The sequence below is a fragment of the Mixophyes fleayi genome, chromosome 1 (genome assembly GCF_038048845.1).
Source record: "Mixophyes fleayi isolate aMixFle1 chromosome 1, aMixFle1.hap1, whole genome shotgun sequence".
NCBI classification, from domain to species: domain Eukaryota; kingdom Metazoa; phylum Chordata; class Amphibia; order Anura; family Limnodynastidae; genus Mixophyes; species Mixophyes fleayi.
In genome coordinates this window covers 320,556,337-320,576,956 of record NC_134402.1, presented here as the reverse complement: position 1 = coordinate 320,576,956, position 20,620 = coordinate 320,556,337, and the positions used below count along the sequence as shown (strand labels likewise).

Below are 20,620 nucleotides of genomic sequence, written 5' to 3'. Positions count from 1 at the left end.
TTAAGCTTATATTCATTAAAAATAAACCCAATGGTGGCTCACTCCCAGCCCCATCCTTCTCCTGTTAGTATAGCTGACTTTCTAGATTCTTTTCAGTTCCCCGCCTTGCATCTGATGTGTTCGCTGGGCTGTGTTCTACCTGGACGGCGGATGAAGCTGAGGCGTCATAAAATCCCTTACGCGTGACAATGCGCCGGGCCCTGACTGTCTCATAAATGGCTTCTATCTTGCCTTCCCGGTGGAGGTCTGCCCAGTGGTCACAAGCCTTTTCAACAAGGCTACAGAGGAATCTTATCTACGCAAAGAGATGCTGCAGGCTAAAATAGCCTGCAAGGACCCAGCCCATTGTCAAAACTAAGATCAGTGTTTAAGAGTGCAATCGGACGGTAAACTATTTGCCAACTGGCTAAATCCCATCCTGCCGACAGGCCCCGGATAACACATGCCGGGTTCTTAATATGTTGTCAACCCACACAAATCGGGCTCAGCCTCTGCTGTTGCTCTCATTTGATGCTGAGAAAGCATTCGACAGGATTCACTAGGATTACCTGAAGGCCGTCCATACCAGGTTTGAATTTTGTGGTTTCTTCCTCCAGGCGATCCTCGCCCTATATAGCTCTCCCTCAGCTAGAGTACTCAGTAATGTGTTTCTGTCAGCCCCTTTTCATATTACCAACGGAACTAAACAGGGATGCCCGCTTTCACTGCTTATTTTCACATTGGCAATGGAGGTCCTAGCGGAACGAATCCGGACAACCCCTGCTGTTGCTGGACCTCATATTGGGATTTGCATCATAAGGTTTGCCTATTCAAGGATGATGTCCTCCTATTCCTGACCGAGCCTGCTGGCCTTGCAGGAAGACCTCCGGTCATACTCTGAGGCTTCCTACTACAAAGTCAACCCTTCCAAATCAGAAGCTATGGGGGTGGGAAAACTGCAAGATGTGCTTCGCTACCTTCAATCCACTCACGAATTTCATCAGTGCCCCACATATCTTAAATACCTGGGAATACATATCCTTTCCCGCTCTAAAGACCTCATAGAATTCAACTATACCCCGCTTCTGCAACAGTTTATAGCTCTCATTACTTCATGGGCAGAGTTTGAGGTCTCATGGCTCTGCAGGATAGCTGCGTTTAAAATGATACTTCTGCCAAAAATTCTATACTTGTTCAGATCCGTGTCGGCTGTAGTTCCTCATTACATGCTCAATAAGTATGCAAATGTTTTGCAGTTTGTGTTGAGAGGCAGGTGTCCTAGGATGACTCGGTCATGTCTGTTTCGTCCGAAGTTGAGAGGTGGCCTTCCAGCCCCTGACCTGGAACTTTATCAACAAGCCGCGAAGCTTGATCATCTTATGAACTGGGCAACTCCTCACCCCCGCAAGCGATGAGTCTCTATAGAAGCCCAAGTAGTATCTCCACTTCCAATCCAGCCAAAGTAAGGCGTCTATCGGAAGTCTAGGTGAGCCACAGTGTCCACCCTGCATAGTGTTAGGGATTCCTTGGAGAGCTTGGATAGGTTGGCGAAGGTGGTTCAGGACTGGCATATTCAGTCCCAGACTTGCACCTGGATCTAAGGATATCCTGGGGAATCACTAGGGTCTCTGACCTCTTTGAGCAGGGCGTATTGGTACTGTTCTCCTCTCTTCAGGAGCGCTTCCAAATCCCGGCCTCTGACTTCAACAAATATCTCCAGGTACACCATTTAACCAGTCGCAACAGCACTGCCAGTCTCCACTGCGATCCGCTCCACCACTTGTGAAGCTTCTGATTTACTCCCTTTCTCATGCTGAGGGCACCACCGCCTGGTACCAATGTTTCCTGACAGTGCCTGAGCATTGTAAGCTGCAAGTGCAATGGCAATCTGACCTTGGTCATTCCCTAGGACTGGGATCACATTTTCAAAAACATATATGTGATTTAAAAATGCATTAACCATTTGTAAATGCTCATTATAATGATTCACAGATTTTATTACACCCCAGTTAGACTGCACAAAATTTAGCCCACGGTATCGCAGACCTGTTGTAGAAAGTGTGGGAAAGCCGGATCCCTCTTCCACGTTTTCTGGACCTGCCTCAAAATTAAACCTTTGTGAGATGAAGTATTTGGATTAATCCGAAAAGTAACTACAACAAATATAACTCAACCATCTATTGCCCTTCCCCAACTGTACCCACCTGATTTTCCATCTCACCACCGGTACATTGTGGACCATATCTTAATTGCCTCTAGAGCGGCTATTGCTCAGTACTAGAAGAGCCCGGAACCTGTGCCCCCCTCCAAAATTATAGCAAAAACCCAGCATAGTATTGTAATAGAAACGATTGTCTTCAAATACACTACTTCAGTATCCTCTCCTCTGATAAAGTGGTATATCTGGCCTGATTATTATGCCAATCATATTCCTGCGGTTTTGCCCTCTAGGTCCAGTTAGGGCCTATGCTTCCTCTTCTTGAACGATCATACAAAAGCCTCTTTGTCTAACCCTTTGATTCCTCACCCATGGAGGGTCCTGCTGATGCCCCTCCCCCCCCCCCTATTTTGCTTTCCTATAGACTTTAATATACTTCTGTCTCAGACAAATACACATTAAACCAAAAAAATGACAGATACCTGATGTGTTTACCTGTCTTTTGAGCCATGACTGTCAATGTATATTTTTCACATTGGAAAATGTAATAAAAATATTTTTGAGTTATACATAAACCCAATGGCATGCTGTCTTGGGTTCTTGTAGATGATTTTACTTTACTTCCCAAACAAATGTAATTCTATGTTTGTTTTTATCAAGGAATAAGACATGTTTTGGATACCCGCTCAGCTTATAAACCGTTATGTATTTATTGGAATGGTTGGAACATGAGATCATGCTTAGTTTTGGCAGATGCCTTTTAAAAATAAAGTGTTTTTTTGTATGTACCATAATTACTGTATGTGAAGCAAGGCAAGCCATGCTATCACCTGCACTTTGGCAAGCAGTATCTAAAACAATATTTTACATGCAACACAGATTCCTGTCTTTGCACGTTGAAATTCCACATGGCAGTCTGTGAAAAGTGAGTAGTCATTATAAGTATCGCTATTAAATTACTTGACAATAAAGTGAAAAAAGGTTGAGTCCTTGCTAATGAATTAGGCCTTGCCTCTTGTCATTTGAAACTTCCTTCTTTCATTCATTCATTCATTCATATAAATTGCACATTAATATTTGTAACCCTTTTTTTTTTTTTTTGTTCATTATTGATTTTTGTTGTGTCTACTAGAGTTATGTCCGTTTTACCAGTTATACAATATAAGGCCATAATAGGCCCTTGTTCATTTGGTTTCCTTGTGTTTTAGTTTAAATGAAGTTGGCGACATTTGATTATCTGTTCTTCTTTCGTATGCTCATTGTAGATATTATTACGATTTTCCTTGCTAAGAACAAAACTTTATATTATTGATTGGAGAAAAGTATAGGGTTTAATTTGTCTTCGAGTGTCACATTGCAACTGTCTGAATCTTGACTCCTTTATTCATGTCATCTGGGGGAGGGGTAAATGTATTACCTGCCGTGTTTGTTTGTGTTTTCAACTCGCCACTATTTGGAAAGTTTACAGTGAAAATTTAAAGCTGCAGTGGCTTTAAAGGCAAAACAATGCCTTTAGAGCCATTGCCGCTTTAAATTTTCACTGCAAACTCGCCAAATAGCGGCGAGTTGAAAAAAAATGGCAGTTGATACATTTATCCCCTGGAGTCCATGACCACACTGAAGGTTGTTTAAATTTACCACAAATGCTGAGGTGTATTCTGGAAATAATACTGGAAGAACCAGGGTATAGTTCATCTGTTTTTGGAGTCTGGTGTGCAAATACTCTTTTAATTATACTTAAATGCATAGATTTTGGAGCTGAAAATGTATACTATGAGTAATTATAATTGTGTGTACATATATCTACATAGTTTGTATGTATCAGTTGTTTAAAATTGAAGTTAAATCAGTCCAAAGAAAAACAATGACTGTATGACTTGTGCATCTATGTTCCAATATCAATGTTATTTATACAAAATGATATGCTCACAATAGCATAGATACATTGACTACCAATAGGCAAGTGGGACAGTCTCACTGTGTAAAGTTCTCTTTTGTTCCACAGAATCCAGCATTGAGAGACTTCAACACACACCCAAGTCAATAAATTAAAAGGAGGAAAACTGTCAAATTACTATAGGTTTTAGAGTAGATATTAAGATTTACTTTAAATGTATCTTGGCTGGAAATGCATTAGCAATTACCGTATATACTCGAGTATAAGTCGACCCGAGTATAAGCCGAGGCACCTAATTTTACCTAAAAAAACTGGGAAAACGTATTGACTCGAGTATAAGCCTAGGGTGGGAAATGCAGCAGCTACTGGTAAACAGGAGACATATGTAAGTGATGGAGGGGAACTAATATCTTACAGGTTCTGGTGGATCCAGCAGGACATGGCAGATAGGTTGGGAAAATTGGAGTCTAAGATCTCCCTGAATATGTTAACTAAACTAACATTTTAGTTCCTGTTTTTACTTTTTAGCAACCATTGCTACCAGCGCCTGAAATATAAAAAAATAAGCAAATTGATGCTGTAGTGATTAAAACCTCTGTCATTGAATGCTGATTGGTTGTGGCGGGCTACTAAAGTTGCTGCACCTTACCAAAATCATGGAGTTTTCCTCCCCCGGGGTCTCCTTCACTGCGCTGTTGTGATTGCTAGATTTTTATAATGAGTGTCCACAATTAAGGGTCCAATGTGCAAATAGGCTGCAAGTCAATGCCCCAGTTCCATGTCTCCTCATTGCGCCAGTTACATTTGATGCTATTGTTGCTGAAAGGTCATCAGCTTTAAACAGTGCAATAAGTGATCAGGAGGAGGAGTTCAGCCTTTTACTTACTTCCGCAGTGGAACGCACATACGTTCCACTGTGGAAGTTAAAAGCTGAGGGACGGGAGAACAGGAGTTCACTCGTGTATAAGCCGAGGAGGGCTTTTTTCAGCACAAAAAATGTGCTGAAAAACTCGGCTTATACACGAGTATATACGGTACCACAAAGTAAGCTTAGTTCAAGTAAATTTTTATTTATAGACTGGTTATGATGTATGCAAATATTGACTCAAGCTAAATCTGTTGCCATCAAAAACAAAACATTTCACTGAAGATTAATGTAACAAAACTAAAAATCTAAAATATTTATTAAAATATATTTTCTCCAGATGGAACGCCAGAGGCTTGCCCGGGAAAAGCAATTGAGAGAGGAAGCTGAGAGGACAAGGGATGAGCTTGAGAGGAGATTGTTGCAGCTGAAGGAGGAGGCACAAATGGCCAATGATGCTCTGGTAAGTGAGCTAAATCCGCTGGAGACATTTCGACCTCAGTACAATGGTGTTCTAAACGTAAAATTGGTGTGATGATGATATATTTAGAAAAGAAGCACCTTGTATGGCGTCCTCACAGTACAGATAACCATTGTTAACCATTTTTCTTTCTTTTTTTTTTTTTTTTCTCCCAGATGAGGTCGGAGGAAACGGCCGACCTATTGGCAGAGAAAGCTCAGATCACTGAGGAGGAGGCCAAACTGCTCGCCCAGAAAGCTGCTGAGGCTGAGCAAGAGATGCAGAGGATCAAAGCCACAGCCATTCGAGGTGAAGAGGAAAAGCGGTTAATGGAGCAGAAGGTTATGGAGACAGAGATGTTGGCGCTAAAAATGGCAGAAGAGTCTGAACGAAGGTAAGTTTATCAAGAAAGTAGAGGATCTCCTTTCGTCTGGCCGCACTTGTTCTTTATCTAGGAAGTTAGTGGGGATAAAAAATTGCATAACCATATTATACCTGAAACGTAAAAATCTACTAAAATATGTAGATAAAGAAAATCACAGCAACAGGTACTTTCCATTTTAAAATAAAGGTATTTATTCCAACTTTTCTGTTGTCATGAAACCTTTATGAGGAACATACATCTGGGATCAAAACGTCTTTTTTGTTGTTGTAATCTTTAAATTGAAATTACCTGTTGCTGTTATTTTATGTACAATACTCTACCCATTGTTGCTCATATCTTCCTTAAACAGCAGTGCTCTGTAACTTCCAGTCTCTCTCTTTTTTTACTATTGTATAGATAGATATACACCAATTAGCCACAACATTAAAACCACTAACAATTGAAGTAAAGAACATTTATCTTGTTACATAAAAAAAAAAAATCTCATTACAATGGCACCTGTCAATTGGTGAGATATATTGGGCAGCAAGTGAAGAGTGTTCTTGAAGTTGATGTGTTGGAAGCAGGTATAATGGGCAAGCGTAAGGATCTGAGCGACTTTGACAAGGGTCAAATTGTGATGGCTTGACAAGTGGGTCAGAGCAGAATGGCAGGTTTTGTAGGGTGTTCGTGGCATGCAGTGGTTAGTACGTACCATAAGTGGTCCAAGGATGGACAACCGGTGAACCAGCAACAGGGTCATGGGCACCCAAGGCTCATTGATGTGTGGGGGGAGTGAAGGCTATCCCATTTGGTCCAATCCTACAGAAGAGCTACTGTAGCACAAATTGCCGATAAAGCGCTGTGTGTCAGAACACACAGGGGCTACAGAGCAGCAGACTGATCAGAGTGTCCATGCTTATCCCTGTCCACCATCAAAAGTGCCGATAATGGGCACGTGAGTGCCAGAACTGGATTATGGAGCAATGGAAGAAGGTGACCTAGTCACATGAATCACTTTTTTTTTTACATCATGAGGATGGCCAGGTGGGTGCGTGTTGTTTACCTGGGGTAGAGATGGCACCAGGATGCACTATGGGAAGAAAGCAAGTCGGCTGAGGCAGTGTGATGCTCTGTGCAATGTTCTACTGGGAATACTTGGGTCCTGGCATTCATGTGGATGTTTCTTTGACATGTCCCACCTACCTAAACATTGTTGCAGATCAAGTACACTCCTTCATGGCAACGATATACAAAAATGTATTCAGAAATAGTTTGAGGAATATGGCAAAGAGTTCAAGATGTTGACTTGGCCTCCAAATTCCACAGATCTCAATCCGATCGAGCATCTGTAGGATACACTGAAAAAACAAGCCCAAGCTATGGAGGCCCCACCTCACAATTTACAGGATTTAAAGGATCTGTTACGTCTTTGTGCCAGATACCACAGGACTCTCTTTCCAGAGGTCTTGTAGAGTCCATCCCTCGAAGGGTCAGAGCTGTTTTGGCAGCATGAGGGGGACCTACACAATATTAGGCAGGTTGTTTTATTGTTGTGGCTGATCTTTAGATATATAGCTATCTAGATTGATATTTGTAGTACAGTACAAATACAGCTGTTGATGTACTGAAAACACGTCTGGTTGAAAAGGTACTCCACAATTATGAATTTCAGTGTGGAATTTTAAATAAGCAATTTAATGAAAATTTTAAATTTGATAAGAATGCATTGCCCTTCGTCAATATCTAGTTTTAACCATCTCTAGCTGCTTTTTCAGCAAACATTCTTTTTGGATAAGTCTGCCAACTTGAACACTGAGTTGAAGCAATATTTTCAATTTCTTTGGAAAACTGTTGAAGTGGTGTCAGATTGAAGAGTGGTTATAGACGGAGGGTTTGAGATCTTCAATGGGATTAAAATGAGGATTTAAGATCTGACTGGGTCACTTAAGATCACCCCCCCCTCTTATACTTCTCCAGCACTTGTTTTGCAGCATACTTCTGATGATTGTCCTGTTAAAACGTTACCATTCATCTTCCTTTTGATCTTGACAAGTCCCGTCCCTGTCTCTCCCTTCTGCTTAATATACATGCTATGATATTGGGAAATTGGCCAATAGGAGTCATCAGAATTTGACTGATCTTGGTGTGTGTGTGTGTGTGTGTGTGTGTGTGTGTGTGTGTGTGTGTGTGTGTGTGTGTGTGTGTGTGTGTGTGTGTGTGTGTGTGTGTGTGTGTGTGTGTGTGTGTGTGTGTGTGTGTGTGTGTGTGTGTGGTCATTTTTTTTATAATATTTATCTTTATTGAAGTTTTTAAGGCAGTTTCAACAGAGATTCACAAGAACAGATAAGTGGGTAACAAAACCACCTCATTAATACAAAATGTCATAATAACACATTCAAATAAATGTTATAATAGAAGAAGAAGAAAGAGAGAAAAAGGAAAAGACAGAGACGGGGATAGGTAAGGGGGGGGGGGGTGGCAATGTTTCCTAGTACAGATTATGTAAATAAACAATTCAAGTCCTAGCAAGGAGAGTAGGTGAGAGAACTGGTTTGTTTAAATGATTAAATTTATCGGAGTCCTGGAATTCGAGCCATGGGCTCCAAATGGAGTAATATTCAGTAACTATATCAGCAGATGAAAGTAAAAGCTCATCCATAACTCTATAAAACTCTAATCTCTGGAACCACTCCCGGATGGTTGGGGGGTTAGGAGATCTCCAATGGGTTGGAATCACTGCTTTCGCAGCCGAAATCAGATGACGTAAAATGTTTTTTTTAAACCTGGAAATTGGAACGTCGATCTTGTTGAGAAGCCAGAAGGCGGGACTATCAGGAACATCATCTCCTAATATTTCAGCAGAGACCTCCATGACCTTGGACCAGAAAGGTCTGAGTATCTCACAATCCCACCAGATATGCATAATAGTGCCCCGGGCATTCTGGCATCTCCAACAGGAGTCAGAAACACCCTGGCAAAAGTTTGCTAGTTGGGCTGGGCACCTATACCATCTTGTTAGAACCTTGTAATTAGTTTCTATTATAGAGACACTAGCAAAACAAGCATGTGTGGTCTCAAAAATGGCTAACCAGTCTGCTTCACGGACCTGCTCTCCCAGATCTTGCTGCCAAGCAGTGGTGAATTTGGGTAAGGAGCTAAAAAGGTTTTCTATAAGTAGTTTGTAAATTTTGGAGAGCAGGTGGGTAAGACAGCCATCTGCTAGACACCATGTTTCAAACGCTGTGAGGGCTCTAGTTATATCATTACGAGGTAATCCCGAGGTCAGGAAGTGCTTGATCTGGAGCTATCTCCAAATCTCCAATCCCGGAAGCTCCCACTTGGACTGGATCTCAAGAAAGGAGGACACACCGGTGGAATTTATCAGCTGGCCGACATGTGTAATCCCAGCACGCACCCATGTCTTAAAGGGGCCAGTTTGTACGCCTGGGGGGAAAAGAGGATTATCAAATAAGGGGGTCAGTGGTGAAATAATAGAGGAGAGGTGTGGAAGGATCCGAAGTCTGGACCATACTAAAATGGTAGGACCAATTATGGGGTGTCTGATGATAGGTAGTTTGCTTAACCATGGAGTAAATAGAGGTGAGGAAGGAAGGTATGATCCTTCAATAACGATCCACTGCTTCTCACTATTAGCATTTGACCACTCCAGGATCCTTCCCAGCATCACCGCATTATGGTATGAGGGGAAGTGTGGAAGTTGGAGTCCCCCTATGTGTTTACGTCGATATAAAATGTCATGTTTGAAACGGGACCTCTTTCCCCTCCAAACAAAGTCTCTCAGCAATTTCTGTAGGTCATTAAAACATTTATTTGGTATGTGAATTGGAAGAGTCTGGAGGAGGTAAAGGATACGTGGGAGAATGTTCATTTTAATAATATTGATACGACCTATCCAGGAAAAGGCCTTGTTATGCCACTCTCCCAGATCCTTACGAAGTTTAGCCATGAGAGGACTAAAGTTAAGGTCGAACAGTTGCGTCAGATCTTTAGAAATAAGTATACCCAGATATTTAATATGTGATGGGTGCCAATGATAATATGCCAGTGACAATATGATGGGCGTGTGGTCATTTGCTAACTGTACCAGTAAAGCCTAAAGTAATCCAGCTGCTCGGATCTTGCACTGTAATGTTTTGTCTGGTCATCTGGTTTGGCCATCTGGGTGTGGTAAAATTGGACATTAATCCTATTCCTCAGTACTGTGTGGAACCAGTATTAGATCCTGAACAGATCTGGTTAACTACCAACTGGATACCCAAGAATATCATAACGAACTGTTGACCCTCAGTCAGCATCTCACTGAGGGTCAACTGGTGATTGGGCCGAAAAATACAATTGGACAATAGCTATGATATAACCATGTGAAAGGTCATAATCTGACTGCACTAAATTGGACTCTGTCATTTGGCTAAAGCACAGAACTCCCACAACTTCCTGGTTAGTTATCAAATTTGAAATAGATTCACCTACTCAGCAGGCCAGTGTTCTCCCCAGAACTTATTTCCCCGATGCTCCACCGGGCTGTTCTTATTTGTCACCCGGCTCTTGGAGCCCGGCAGAGTCCTTTAACAATAGAATAAACCATTGTTTCTCCTAGTAGAACAGGCACTATGACAGCACTACAGCCAGCAGTGTGTGTTAGTTCACTGACCACCAGTCTGACCAGTGCTGGCAGGTGTGGGCTACAAACTCTTGATGCCACCTGGCTGGTAAAATTTTCTGGCCCATTTATGAGCACCTTTTGTATTAAAAATGTGGTAGCAAGAATAGTTTGTGTGAAATCTGTTCAGTTGCATCCAAAATTGATGTGCTTCTGAATGAATAATGACATAAAGGACACTGCATTCAATTGAATAACAGTGAACAATATTTGGAATAAGTTGAGCTCAATGTTACAGTCCTATGATTATTTTGTATCTAATTTGAAAAACCCCAAAATGAATTTTAGATTTAATAATCTTCCACCTTAATGCAATGTATTAGAAACATCCTCTATTCTGCATATTATGTTGCTTCTCCCACTGCTTGTTTTGAGTTTTTACTTGATTTTTCCTTTTGTTTTATTCTGTTTGTTTGTTATTTTACACATCTTTTATACATCATAATGGGATATGTTTGTATTCACCTCTCCTACCTTGAACGTTATTAATACTTAATATATTAAATGTAAATCATTCACTCCTCAATTGTACATGTTATGATGAAGTATTTATTGATGCATATTTTAGTAGCCCTTCTGTGAATTGTTTGTTTTCTATTAATGTATTTTGGCAATATGTCCTCCAGACTTGCATATAATATTGTATTTCAGATCTTCTATATAAAGTGGTAATATAAATTCCCTTTTCATGTCACTAATATATTACTTGTATATCCTAGTTTACCTTCTGAAATTGTCCTTTTCCTTTTGTTGCTGCTGACTTTACATTGACATTCTATATTACGTATTTTGATATGTGTACTAAATGTACTTTCTCTGTCATCTACTGTGGGACACTGGACCATGAGGTATAGATCCTCCTTTAGGACATGGGCACTTTAAATAATTCTTGCAATTAAATGCTCCTTTCTCTTATACCTAACCACTCTGCAGGAAAATTAGATTTTGGCCTCAGGACAGGGTGTTGTTCGCTGGGCTGCCTCTGCAGCCTGTTTTTTATTTTGGATTTGGATATACCGCGGATGCGGTCACCTAGATTATGCAAACCCGCTCCTGACGTGGGATATCTCCTGGGGAGCCCCCCTTTGCTTCCGACTCAAGTTGTAGCTGGAGGCCCTTTTTTTTTTTTTTTTGGTCAGACCACCCCCTAGGTAGAGTAGCACCAGCCTAGATAGATCAGCATCAGACTACAACGGCAAAGCAGCAAGGTAGGTCCTCTTTCCCCAAACCAGTAAATGGAATGTTAAGAATGCAGTTAGCTCCTGGTGGGGCTTGGAGCCTGCTAGGCAAGGTCTCTGCAGAGTCAGGTGGGGCAGACTCACACTAGGTACAGTCGCAGGACAGTGGCTGGTGATATGCTAGGCCCTTGGGGGAAGTGTAGACCCCTGCACCACATAATTCACTTCCTTCCTGACTAATTTCATCTCTTCTGAAGATCAGCCTAAACCAGGCACTTTTCCAGCAGCCCTGTTCACCGTTTCCCCAGCTGCCGATAATTATTTCTAGATGGGGTGGGATTGCAGTGGGGATTATTATATTATGCACGATTTCTGATGAGTTTATTTCTGTCAATACCTGGCTCACTTTTCCAGAGATGCGTACTCTGTACCTTCCCCCCACCCCCCTGTGCTAGTAGAACACAGCAGAAGGGCTTATCTTCCCAAAACTGTTTTTTGTTCAGGTATCAATCTGATTTCAGTCGGCAAGGTGATCCTCTGAGCACTCATATTCAGGTGGATATACTCAAATTAATAGGGTGTCTATTGACTCTCAGATGGACTCTGCTACTCTTGAGGTCGAGAGGGCTGCATTAACAGGCTGTCTCCTGGCCATATAAAATTGGACAATTTGGACAACAGATGTTTGCTCCTAGTGCTGAGAGGCTGTCTCCTTTCACTGCCTGTTTCAAGGTTTGTGGTCCCCAGAGATGCAAAGCTTTCGATAAGTGTTCTAGAATTAAGAACGGTGTTAAACACTTCAGGGTCACCTTCTGCCATAGGTAAATCCCATACAGATTAAATTAAACAAGCAGTGGCATTGAGGTCTCATCCTGCTTTAGTGAGGGTTCTACAAACCTTTATGGTGTGGATGATTTAGTGCATAGGGTGCAGCAGACATTACACATCCAGGACAGTGAGGAGTCGGCTGAGCCAGGTTAAAAAGAAGAAATCTCATTTTCTTTTATTTCCTTCCTCTCTACAGTTGGATAATGTATTCTGTGAAGTATGGGCTAAACCTGAATGGAAATTTCGGTTACCTGCAGATTGTCAACTCCTATAAATCTCTGCTCACAAATTAAAAGCTTAAGACCATGCTTAAGTCTCAGGCATGAGGCTCTCGATTTGCTGGTAGAGGAAAGTCTCCAGTGCCAAGTAAACAGTGCTCTGCCCTTAGTGGAGGTCTGCATAGGTGAAAACAGGCCTGATACTGCAAAGAGCAGACGACCAATATTTTAGACAGTTTGTCCTCTTGAAGGGCATTCAGCCCACCCAGCAGTTGCTGTTAGACGTGCATGGCTGCTGGGATCTGTGGTTCAGTTCCAATTCAGATTCCTAAATCTAGGAGCATTATTGATCAGGGATATCCTCAATCTCCTCAGTGGACAAGTTAAAAATGGAGTTGGTAAGAACTGTCCTCAACAGCATGAAGCAGGAAGAGTTCTTCATATCCATGAATGCCTATGTGCATGTCCGCTCTGGGCCACCAATATCTTCTCAGAGTTGCGGTATGGTCCCCCCATTTACAGTTCAGGCTCTTCCTTTTCATCTGGTGGTAACCCCCGGGTACTCACAAAGATTTATGGGGGTTATGACTGCACTCCTGACATCAGGGGCATCCTGAGTTGAATGATCTTTTGGTCAAGGCAAAGTCTTCAACTTTGCTTCAGACATATTGCCGAGAAATTACACAGGTATTGGAGTTCCATGTTTGGATTATCAAATTTTCAGAAATCCACCCTGTTTCTTACCCAGGGGCTTGTCTTTTTGGGTTTCTTGTAGGACACCTAACAGCAGAGAGCTTCTTCTAGGAAACCAGATAGACTTGTTACACAGACTGGTCAGGGGTCTATTGACTTGCAGATTGAAATCTGTCCTGTTCTTTTGAAGGTCTTCAAAGGCATTGGACTGGCTAATAGTTTTTCTGACCGGGTGATTGAAACCATGCTCAGGGCCAGGAAACCTATTTTGGCAAAAAATTATCATAGAGCCTGGAAGACCCATGTTTCTTGGTGTGAGAATAGAAAGGCCAACTGGAAAGAAAGTTGTTGGAAACTATCTCCTTATGTTCCTATAGGATGGCTTGGATATTGGGTAATCTTTTGTTTTCTTTCAGAAGAGACTTGTACTCTTACCAAAGGTACAGATTTTTTTCTTTACAGGGTGGTACACATTTGCGACCACCATGCAGTTCTGAATTTAGTGTTGAAGCATTGCACCAAGTTCATTTTGAACCACGTGAATCAGCGGATCTCAAATTTCTCACATAGAATATGGTGTTCCTTTTTTGCCATTTCCACAGCCTGGAGGGTGTCTGAACTGGAGACAGAACCATACTATCAACGGTGGCTTATAAATTCCACTTAAATCAGGACATCAGAATCTGCACTCGGAGGAATAGAGAGATGTCTGCACTTTCTGAATGTTATCAGTTCATTAAAGATTTAAGTCTGAAGACATTAGGGGCCCTGCTTCATTAAGGTACTTAAATTAAGAAGTTTCTTATTTCAGTCTCCTGGACAAAACCATGTTACAATGCAAGGGGTGAAAATTAGTTTTCTGTTTTGCACATAAGTTAAATACTGGCTGTTTTTTTTTTCATGTAGCACACAAATATTTGATAGCTTATTTGTACACTGAAATTTAAAGTTTGATATTTGTGTGCTACATGAAAAAAGTCAGTATTTAACTAATGTGCAACTATGTGCAAACTTATGTGCAAACTAATTTACACCCCTTGCATTGTAACATGGTTGTCCAGAGACTGAAATAAGAAACTTCTTAATTTAAGTACCTTAATGAATCAGGCCCTAGATTGTTAGATGACTAATGATCTTCTGGCACTCTACGATGCCTCAAAAAGAGGTTGGCTAGCATCTAAACGGACTATAGCTAGATAGGTCCCTTCTGTGATTCCCCACATTTATACTGGAGTTGGATAACCTGTTCCTTATGAAGTCTTTCTGATCAGTGAGAGCTTCGTGGGCGGCACTGCACAGAGCTTCAGCTGAGCAGCTGTGTCTGGCAGCCACACAATGCTTTTACAGGTTCATTTCTTTTGTGTCCAAGTACGCCAGTTATGGTCGTAAAGTGCGACTCCATGATATTTCTGAGTTCCCTGCAAGGCTAGGATGTAGAGAAGCAAAGACCTCTATACTTTATGGTACCAGTACCAACAATGGATTAAGAGAAAAATGTTTTAAAACCCAGTTATTTTACTTCACTTTCATTTTTTTCACTTCATATTAATGAATATTATTATGCCAACTTTTATTCCCATATCTGTATTTTTTTTTAAATAAAGTAATATAAAGAAGTCTATGGGATGGAGTCACAATATACCATATTTGGTCATCAAGAGCTGTAGTTGTATAATTACCAAATTCACCTCCACACACATGAACTGCAAACGGCTTTCCACAAAAAGGTTTGTTAAAACTTTCTAATAATTATTTAGAGTAGGCAAATGCTGTTCTTAATCTTTAGCGTTCTAGTTTACATTGGCAATAAGGACTCTTAAGAAAAATTCATTTGGAAAATATATTCGGAACATGAAGGGTCCGTTTTGGTACAAAATGTGAGAGTTGCTGTGTTGGTATTGATCTTAGTTTTAATGGTTATCATTTAGCATTTAGTAATTCGGCTGACTCTCTCTCTCTATTCTTTTCCTGTCTAAGATCGAAGGAAGCAGAACAATTGAAACAAGATTTGCAAGAAGCCCGGGAGTCTGAACGCAGAGCCAAACAAAAGCTTATGGAAATAACCAGCAAAACGGCCTTTACGGTACTTTTGCCAATCCTTGCTTGACCACTACATAGAAAACCTTAATGTTTAAGCTCAGTCCATAATTAGCTAGAGATGTGCTGAATCCAGTCTTTCTCCGACGTTAACCATAATCAAAACCTGGATTAATACTTTCTTTATCCACAAGGTCCCAGCCAACCCATGAATCTTGAAATAACAGAAACGGCAGAATACTTGCAATAAAGGAAAAAAAAAATAATTTATAATTTTATTAAGCTTAAAAAGGTCTGCACCCCAAAAACAGGTTTTTTTGGTAGTATGGGGACATAATTCTTAATAAATTTATTTTTCACTGTTTTACTTCTGTATAATTTTAGAGAGTTGATTGACTATTGAGATACTGAAGCTAATGCCCTTAGAACTTAGCACTGGATTATACTATGAAGGGATGGAAAATGGAAACCTAGAGATCATCTCAAATATTCTGGTGTGAGTTTACTCACAAAAACTTGAAACCAGCCCAACACAAGACTTGATACATAATTTTAGTAATCTGACAAGTTCATGTGGCCTGGGGGGGGGGGCATTATATACATACTGTGATCGAGTAGGGGAGCTCGGTACCATCTCCTGGGGCAGATTGGTGTTTATAGCGGCCAAAAAAATTCAGGCAAGTCCACAGGTTTCGTGCAACTGGCCTCAGCCAATTTTATTCAGTAAGAAATTGAAACGAAAATTCCAAAATTGACACCTTCCTGTCCGACTCTAACTAAACGTTGGTCATTCCTGACTAACAAACGCAAATAAAACATAGGCAGTTTCAGCACAGTTCACTTACAGGGAGATATCAGGCTTTCTCTCACAGAGACTCTGCATCCTCAGTCCCCAGGCAGTGACAGACTGACTGAGCTGTCTTGCAGCCAGCACCACTCAGGTGCAACTTGTGATTACCAGCAGGCTCACAGGTAACCTAGAAGTTACCGGTCTAATGGATGGAGCACACCCTCTCTCTCCATCCATAAACCTCAGGACCCTTTTCCGGCTTTTCAATCAAGCCTACAGTCCTTCAGCAAGCAGCTTACACAACAGACATTTACCTTGGGTTTTAAAAGCAATAGGTTAGGAACCTGGGTGAAATGTATCTACCATCATGTTCTAAACCAGTGACTTTGTCACAATACATAAGTAGCACGTTTCTGGAGGGTCATACAAGCCTGGTGTAATACATTTTGATGGCCGTGCAGAAGAGAACATATTCTATACTAGAGCTTAGGAATAGGCTGCCTTGGATTTTGAGCTCAATTCCATTCCCTCCACTTAGGGATCTTTGCACACCTGGCTTTATTTGCCTCCAGTAGAAGTAGTAGTAATTGTAATATTAGTAGTAGATCTGTAATGCAGCTAACTAGGGTTCACCGTATATAACTCAATATAGACCAGTGGTAGGCAACCTGACATGATTGCGGCCCTCTAACCTTCAAAGGGGGCTGCGCACTGCCATTAATCTCAGTAATAAGGTAAAACAATACATTTAATTAACAAAAAGAAGTGTTGCAAGCTATATTAAACAAAGCTAACAATAAAGTAGGATGGAGCTGAGGGTTGCAGAAAAGGTTCGGAGAGCCGTATGCGGCCCTAGGGTCGTCTGTTGCTTATTGTTGCTGTAGACGAATGTCCAATGCCTTTTTGAAGAAATTCTGTTTGACAGAAGGTTTAGTATTTAGTCTTTTAGTATGCCACTCCAATATGCATGGTGAATTTCAAGGTGCAATGCTAGAGAGAAATGAGTGAAATAATTTTATTCTTTACCCCAAAAATTAATAATCATTCACTGTTTTGAGATTTTCCCACCAATAATATAAAATTTGTTGAACAGTATTCAATGTGTAAGGAAAATTTAAACTGTGAGGGTGCATAGAGGGGGACACTGAAGAGAAGGAAAGGTCCAGGTAATTTAAAGTTTGCTGTTTCATGTCTACTAGTGGGGTTGAAGGGATATAAGCTTTCTCCTTCATGTATTATTCACCATTGAAGAACTCAAAATTAAATCTACCCTGTTAATACTAGCTCAACAACTGAGAGAATAGCATTGTTTTGTTGAGAACATCTTTATATTACTTTTTTATTGTTTGTTCCTTTTCTAAAATTGATTTTTTTTCTAAAAGAAAGTTATTACCTTTCCAGCAAGCGGCAGGAACCAGCAGCAGCTCTGTGCCCCCTGTAGATGTGCCAAGCTTCAGCATGTTCAGTGACAGCCTGCCCTATGATTTCAAGGACACTGATATGAAACGCCTGTCAATGGAAATTGAGAAGGAAAAGTAAGAGACTGTGCTGTTGTGTGTGTGTGTGTGTGTGTGTGTGTGTGTGTGTGGCAAATGAACAATAGTTTGCCAAATCTTTTTAATTATGGTTTCAGTCTCTCTTTGTTTCCATGTGATGTCTGTCAAGTGGTGATTCGGTAGTGCATGTGGATTAGCAGAGTAGTCTTTTAGAAATTGTCCTGCGCCCATAGGCATTGTTGCATGACTGCCCATACTTCCATTTTTTTTCCAGGACCTGAACAGAAGCCTATGTAGATGGAGGTGAGGTTATAATTAGCATAGCAAAGAAAAATATGCAAATATCATGCCTGGCAGGTGATTATGCTTATTAATGGCATTTCAGTAAGGTAGATTTATCCTTTATGTGTGACATTGACAGAAGTCATTTATTTTATAATACTTTTTTAAGTATGTCACATACCTCTAAACAAAAATAAGACTTGTGGTATCAGTCTGGCACTCGCCACTCAACCCGACACTCGATTTATACCCAGGTAGTAGAAGTGAGTGCAATCACACAAACATACTCTGTGTCTCTTACCCAAACAATTTAAAACCCATGGGGCTCTTTCTATTCTGTGACATCTGCTGAGCTGCCTCATATGCAGGTCTGCCCTGGATATTGTAATAAAATCACAATCTTCTGATAAACGTTGGTACCCTTGAAAATCATAATGAATTGCAGGCTATTGTCTTGTATAACTAAAATATAATTCATGTTTCTCTTTCCTACCATTGGGGTACACTGCAAGACATTGGGGTACAGTAGTGAGTCTAGAAGTTTAGGCACTTACCAACTTGTTTGATCTTCAGACTCCTCCCCTACTATGCCCCTCCTCTCCTGTAGATACCTCAGTTTTTTCTAAGTGCCTAGGAGATGGATCACTTCGGTATAGGCTCCTGTCTATACTTATATAAGTTTAAGAATTTTCATGTTTTTATTTTAATCCCTTTTTCAGGTGCAGCGCGTGACTCAATCTAACGACCCAGAGGAGTGAATAAGATGCCAGCTCTGTTCACTCTGGGTCCCAGCGCAGGTAAGAAGCAGCCTGAGCTCGCTTTCCTAGCACCTCTGCTGGCAATCTCCCTAGAAACGAGCAAAAAGGGGCCACTTTTGTTTGTAAGTCTGCCAATGGCAGCTGTTTTTTTGCCGGGCAGCCTCTCCTCCTTGCCCGTTATAAATGCCGGCAGGTCCTCCCTCTTGTCTCCCTAGACAACGATCAGCAGTGGGACGGAGCAGCGTTTGCGCTCCTCAGGAGGCGAAGCGGCTGACATAAAGCACACATGTCCTGGGCAACCTTAAAACAGCGTGTTGGAAATAAAGCCGACAGCCATATTATTACAGGCGCTGATCGGCAAAAGCAGCCATATTATGGGAGGAGTTGAAGGAGGTACTTCCTATCTACAATTTTAAAGTATGTCTGCCTGAAAAGGGGCCAGCAAAGAACAAAGGACCCTCTGGTTCAGCTGTGCTGTATTATACCTGTGCCAAATATAATTGTAAATTATCTGTTGGACAGCCGACCCAAGAAGCTCTTTGTGCAGTTTGTGACACTGATATCCAGGAGCGACACAACCCAGGTCAGGCATCTACAGCTATGGAAGAACCACTCTGGGTAAGATCCCTGACAACAACAATGGCTGAGCTTACTAAGGTGATGTTACGGTTTACAAAGGAACGTGAACATCCTGTTTTTCACACTTCTATACACGGTCAGGCTGTCGCAGGCACATACTCAAAGGTGGAATCTGCTCAGGAAGCAGAACACTTACTTACTATATCTTACAGGGGCAAGAGGATTATATCCGATGTGGTACAAGACCGAGATCAGGATTCAGACCATTCCTCACCAAAGGAAGGGGAATTGGATTTTGATCTAGAGGAGGATACTCTTTGTTTAAAAAGACTAAGGGCTAGATTTACTAAGCGGCAGGTTTGAAAAAGTGGAGATGTTGCCTATAGCAACCAATCAGATTCTAGCTGTCATTTTGTAGAAAGCACTAAATAAATGAAAGCTAGAATCTGATTGGTTGCTATAGGCAACATCCCCACTTTTTCAAACCCGCCGCTTAGTAAATCTAGCCCTAAGGCTCAATTGGCTTCCTTTCCACACTCGCCAGAAATTATGTAAATGGTATCTGAGGCTTAGCAGAGGACAAATGAACAATTTATGATGCCAAGCAGGTTTGTCTCTTCGCCTTCTCCCGGCTCTGTTAAGTGGGAAGCTTTACCTAGGGTAGGCACTCCAGTAGTTGCTTGCCTTCATCTTCAGTTATTCCCACATAGGAGTGGGTATCTCTCAGGGACCTCACTGATAAGAAAAGTGATATAGCCATCTGCTCGGCTTATACTGCGGCAGGCAGTTTATTTAGACCCATGGCCGTTGCTTGGGCTAACAAGGCTATTCCGCTATGGTCTGAAAAATTAGTGAGGGGAATACAGAATAACATTCCTCGTACAGAACTTCTCACTTTAGTGGAGCATATCCAGGAGACTTCAGCTTATGTAGGTCACGCGGAGATGGACGCTGTGTCCGTTAATGCCAAATTCTCGGCCCTCATTATTGCAGTCTGTCGTATTCTATGGTTTCGCTCTTGGACAGCGGACGCTAATTCAAAGAGAGCGTTAGAGAGCTTGGCCTTTGATGGGGTTACTCTGTTTGACTCAGAGTTAGAGAAGGTTATCCAGGTGGCCTCCGGCGGTAAAAGCACCTCCCTTCCCAGTGGACCCAATAAACCATAACAGGGACGTTTTCAGTCCTTTGCCCGAGGCCGGGGTGCCTCGTCAAGAGGCCAGTCCTCTGCCCCCAGGGAACGTTTAGCAGAGGTAGGAGTGCTGCTAGGGGAGGAACCATCAGATTCCCTCCAGGGGAAGCTGTGGTGCAGGCACGTCGTCTTTGCTTCAAAAAACAGTTTTGGGCATCCACCATG

General features: G+C 41.6%; 1 protein-coding gene across 5 annotated transcripts in view; it reads left to right on the top strand.

Annotated features, from left to right (window-relative positions):
- The window catches only part of NF2 (NF2, moesin-ezrin-radixin like (MERLIN) tumor suppressor), a 62,021-nt gene that overhangs the window by 23,086 nt on the left and 18,315 nt on the right, over positions 1 to 20,620 (top strand). For 3 of the 5 annotated variants that reach the window (XM_075213370.1, XM_075213379.1, XM_075213388.1), the window contains exons 11-14: positions 5,240 to 5,362; positions 5,536 to 5,753; positions 15,302 to 15,407; positions 17,553 to 17,686. In XM_075213370.1, the coding sequence (XP_075069471.1) occupies positions 5,240 to 5,362; positions 5,536 to 5,753; positions 15,302 to 15,407; positions 17,553 to 17,686 (581 nt within the window). Of the gene's footprint in view, positions 1 to 3,016; positions 3,063 to 4,142; positions 4,277 to 5,239; positions 5,363 to 5,535; positions 5,754 to 15,301; positions 15,408 to 17,552; positions 17,687 to 17,921; positions 17,951 to 20,620 lie in introns of those variants that run through there. The other 2 variants (XM_075213396.1, XM_075213406.1) reach the window with 2 other exon arrangements.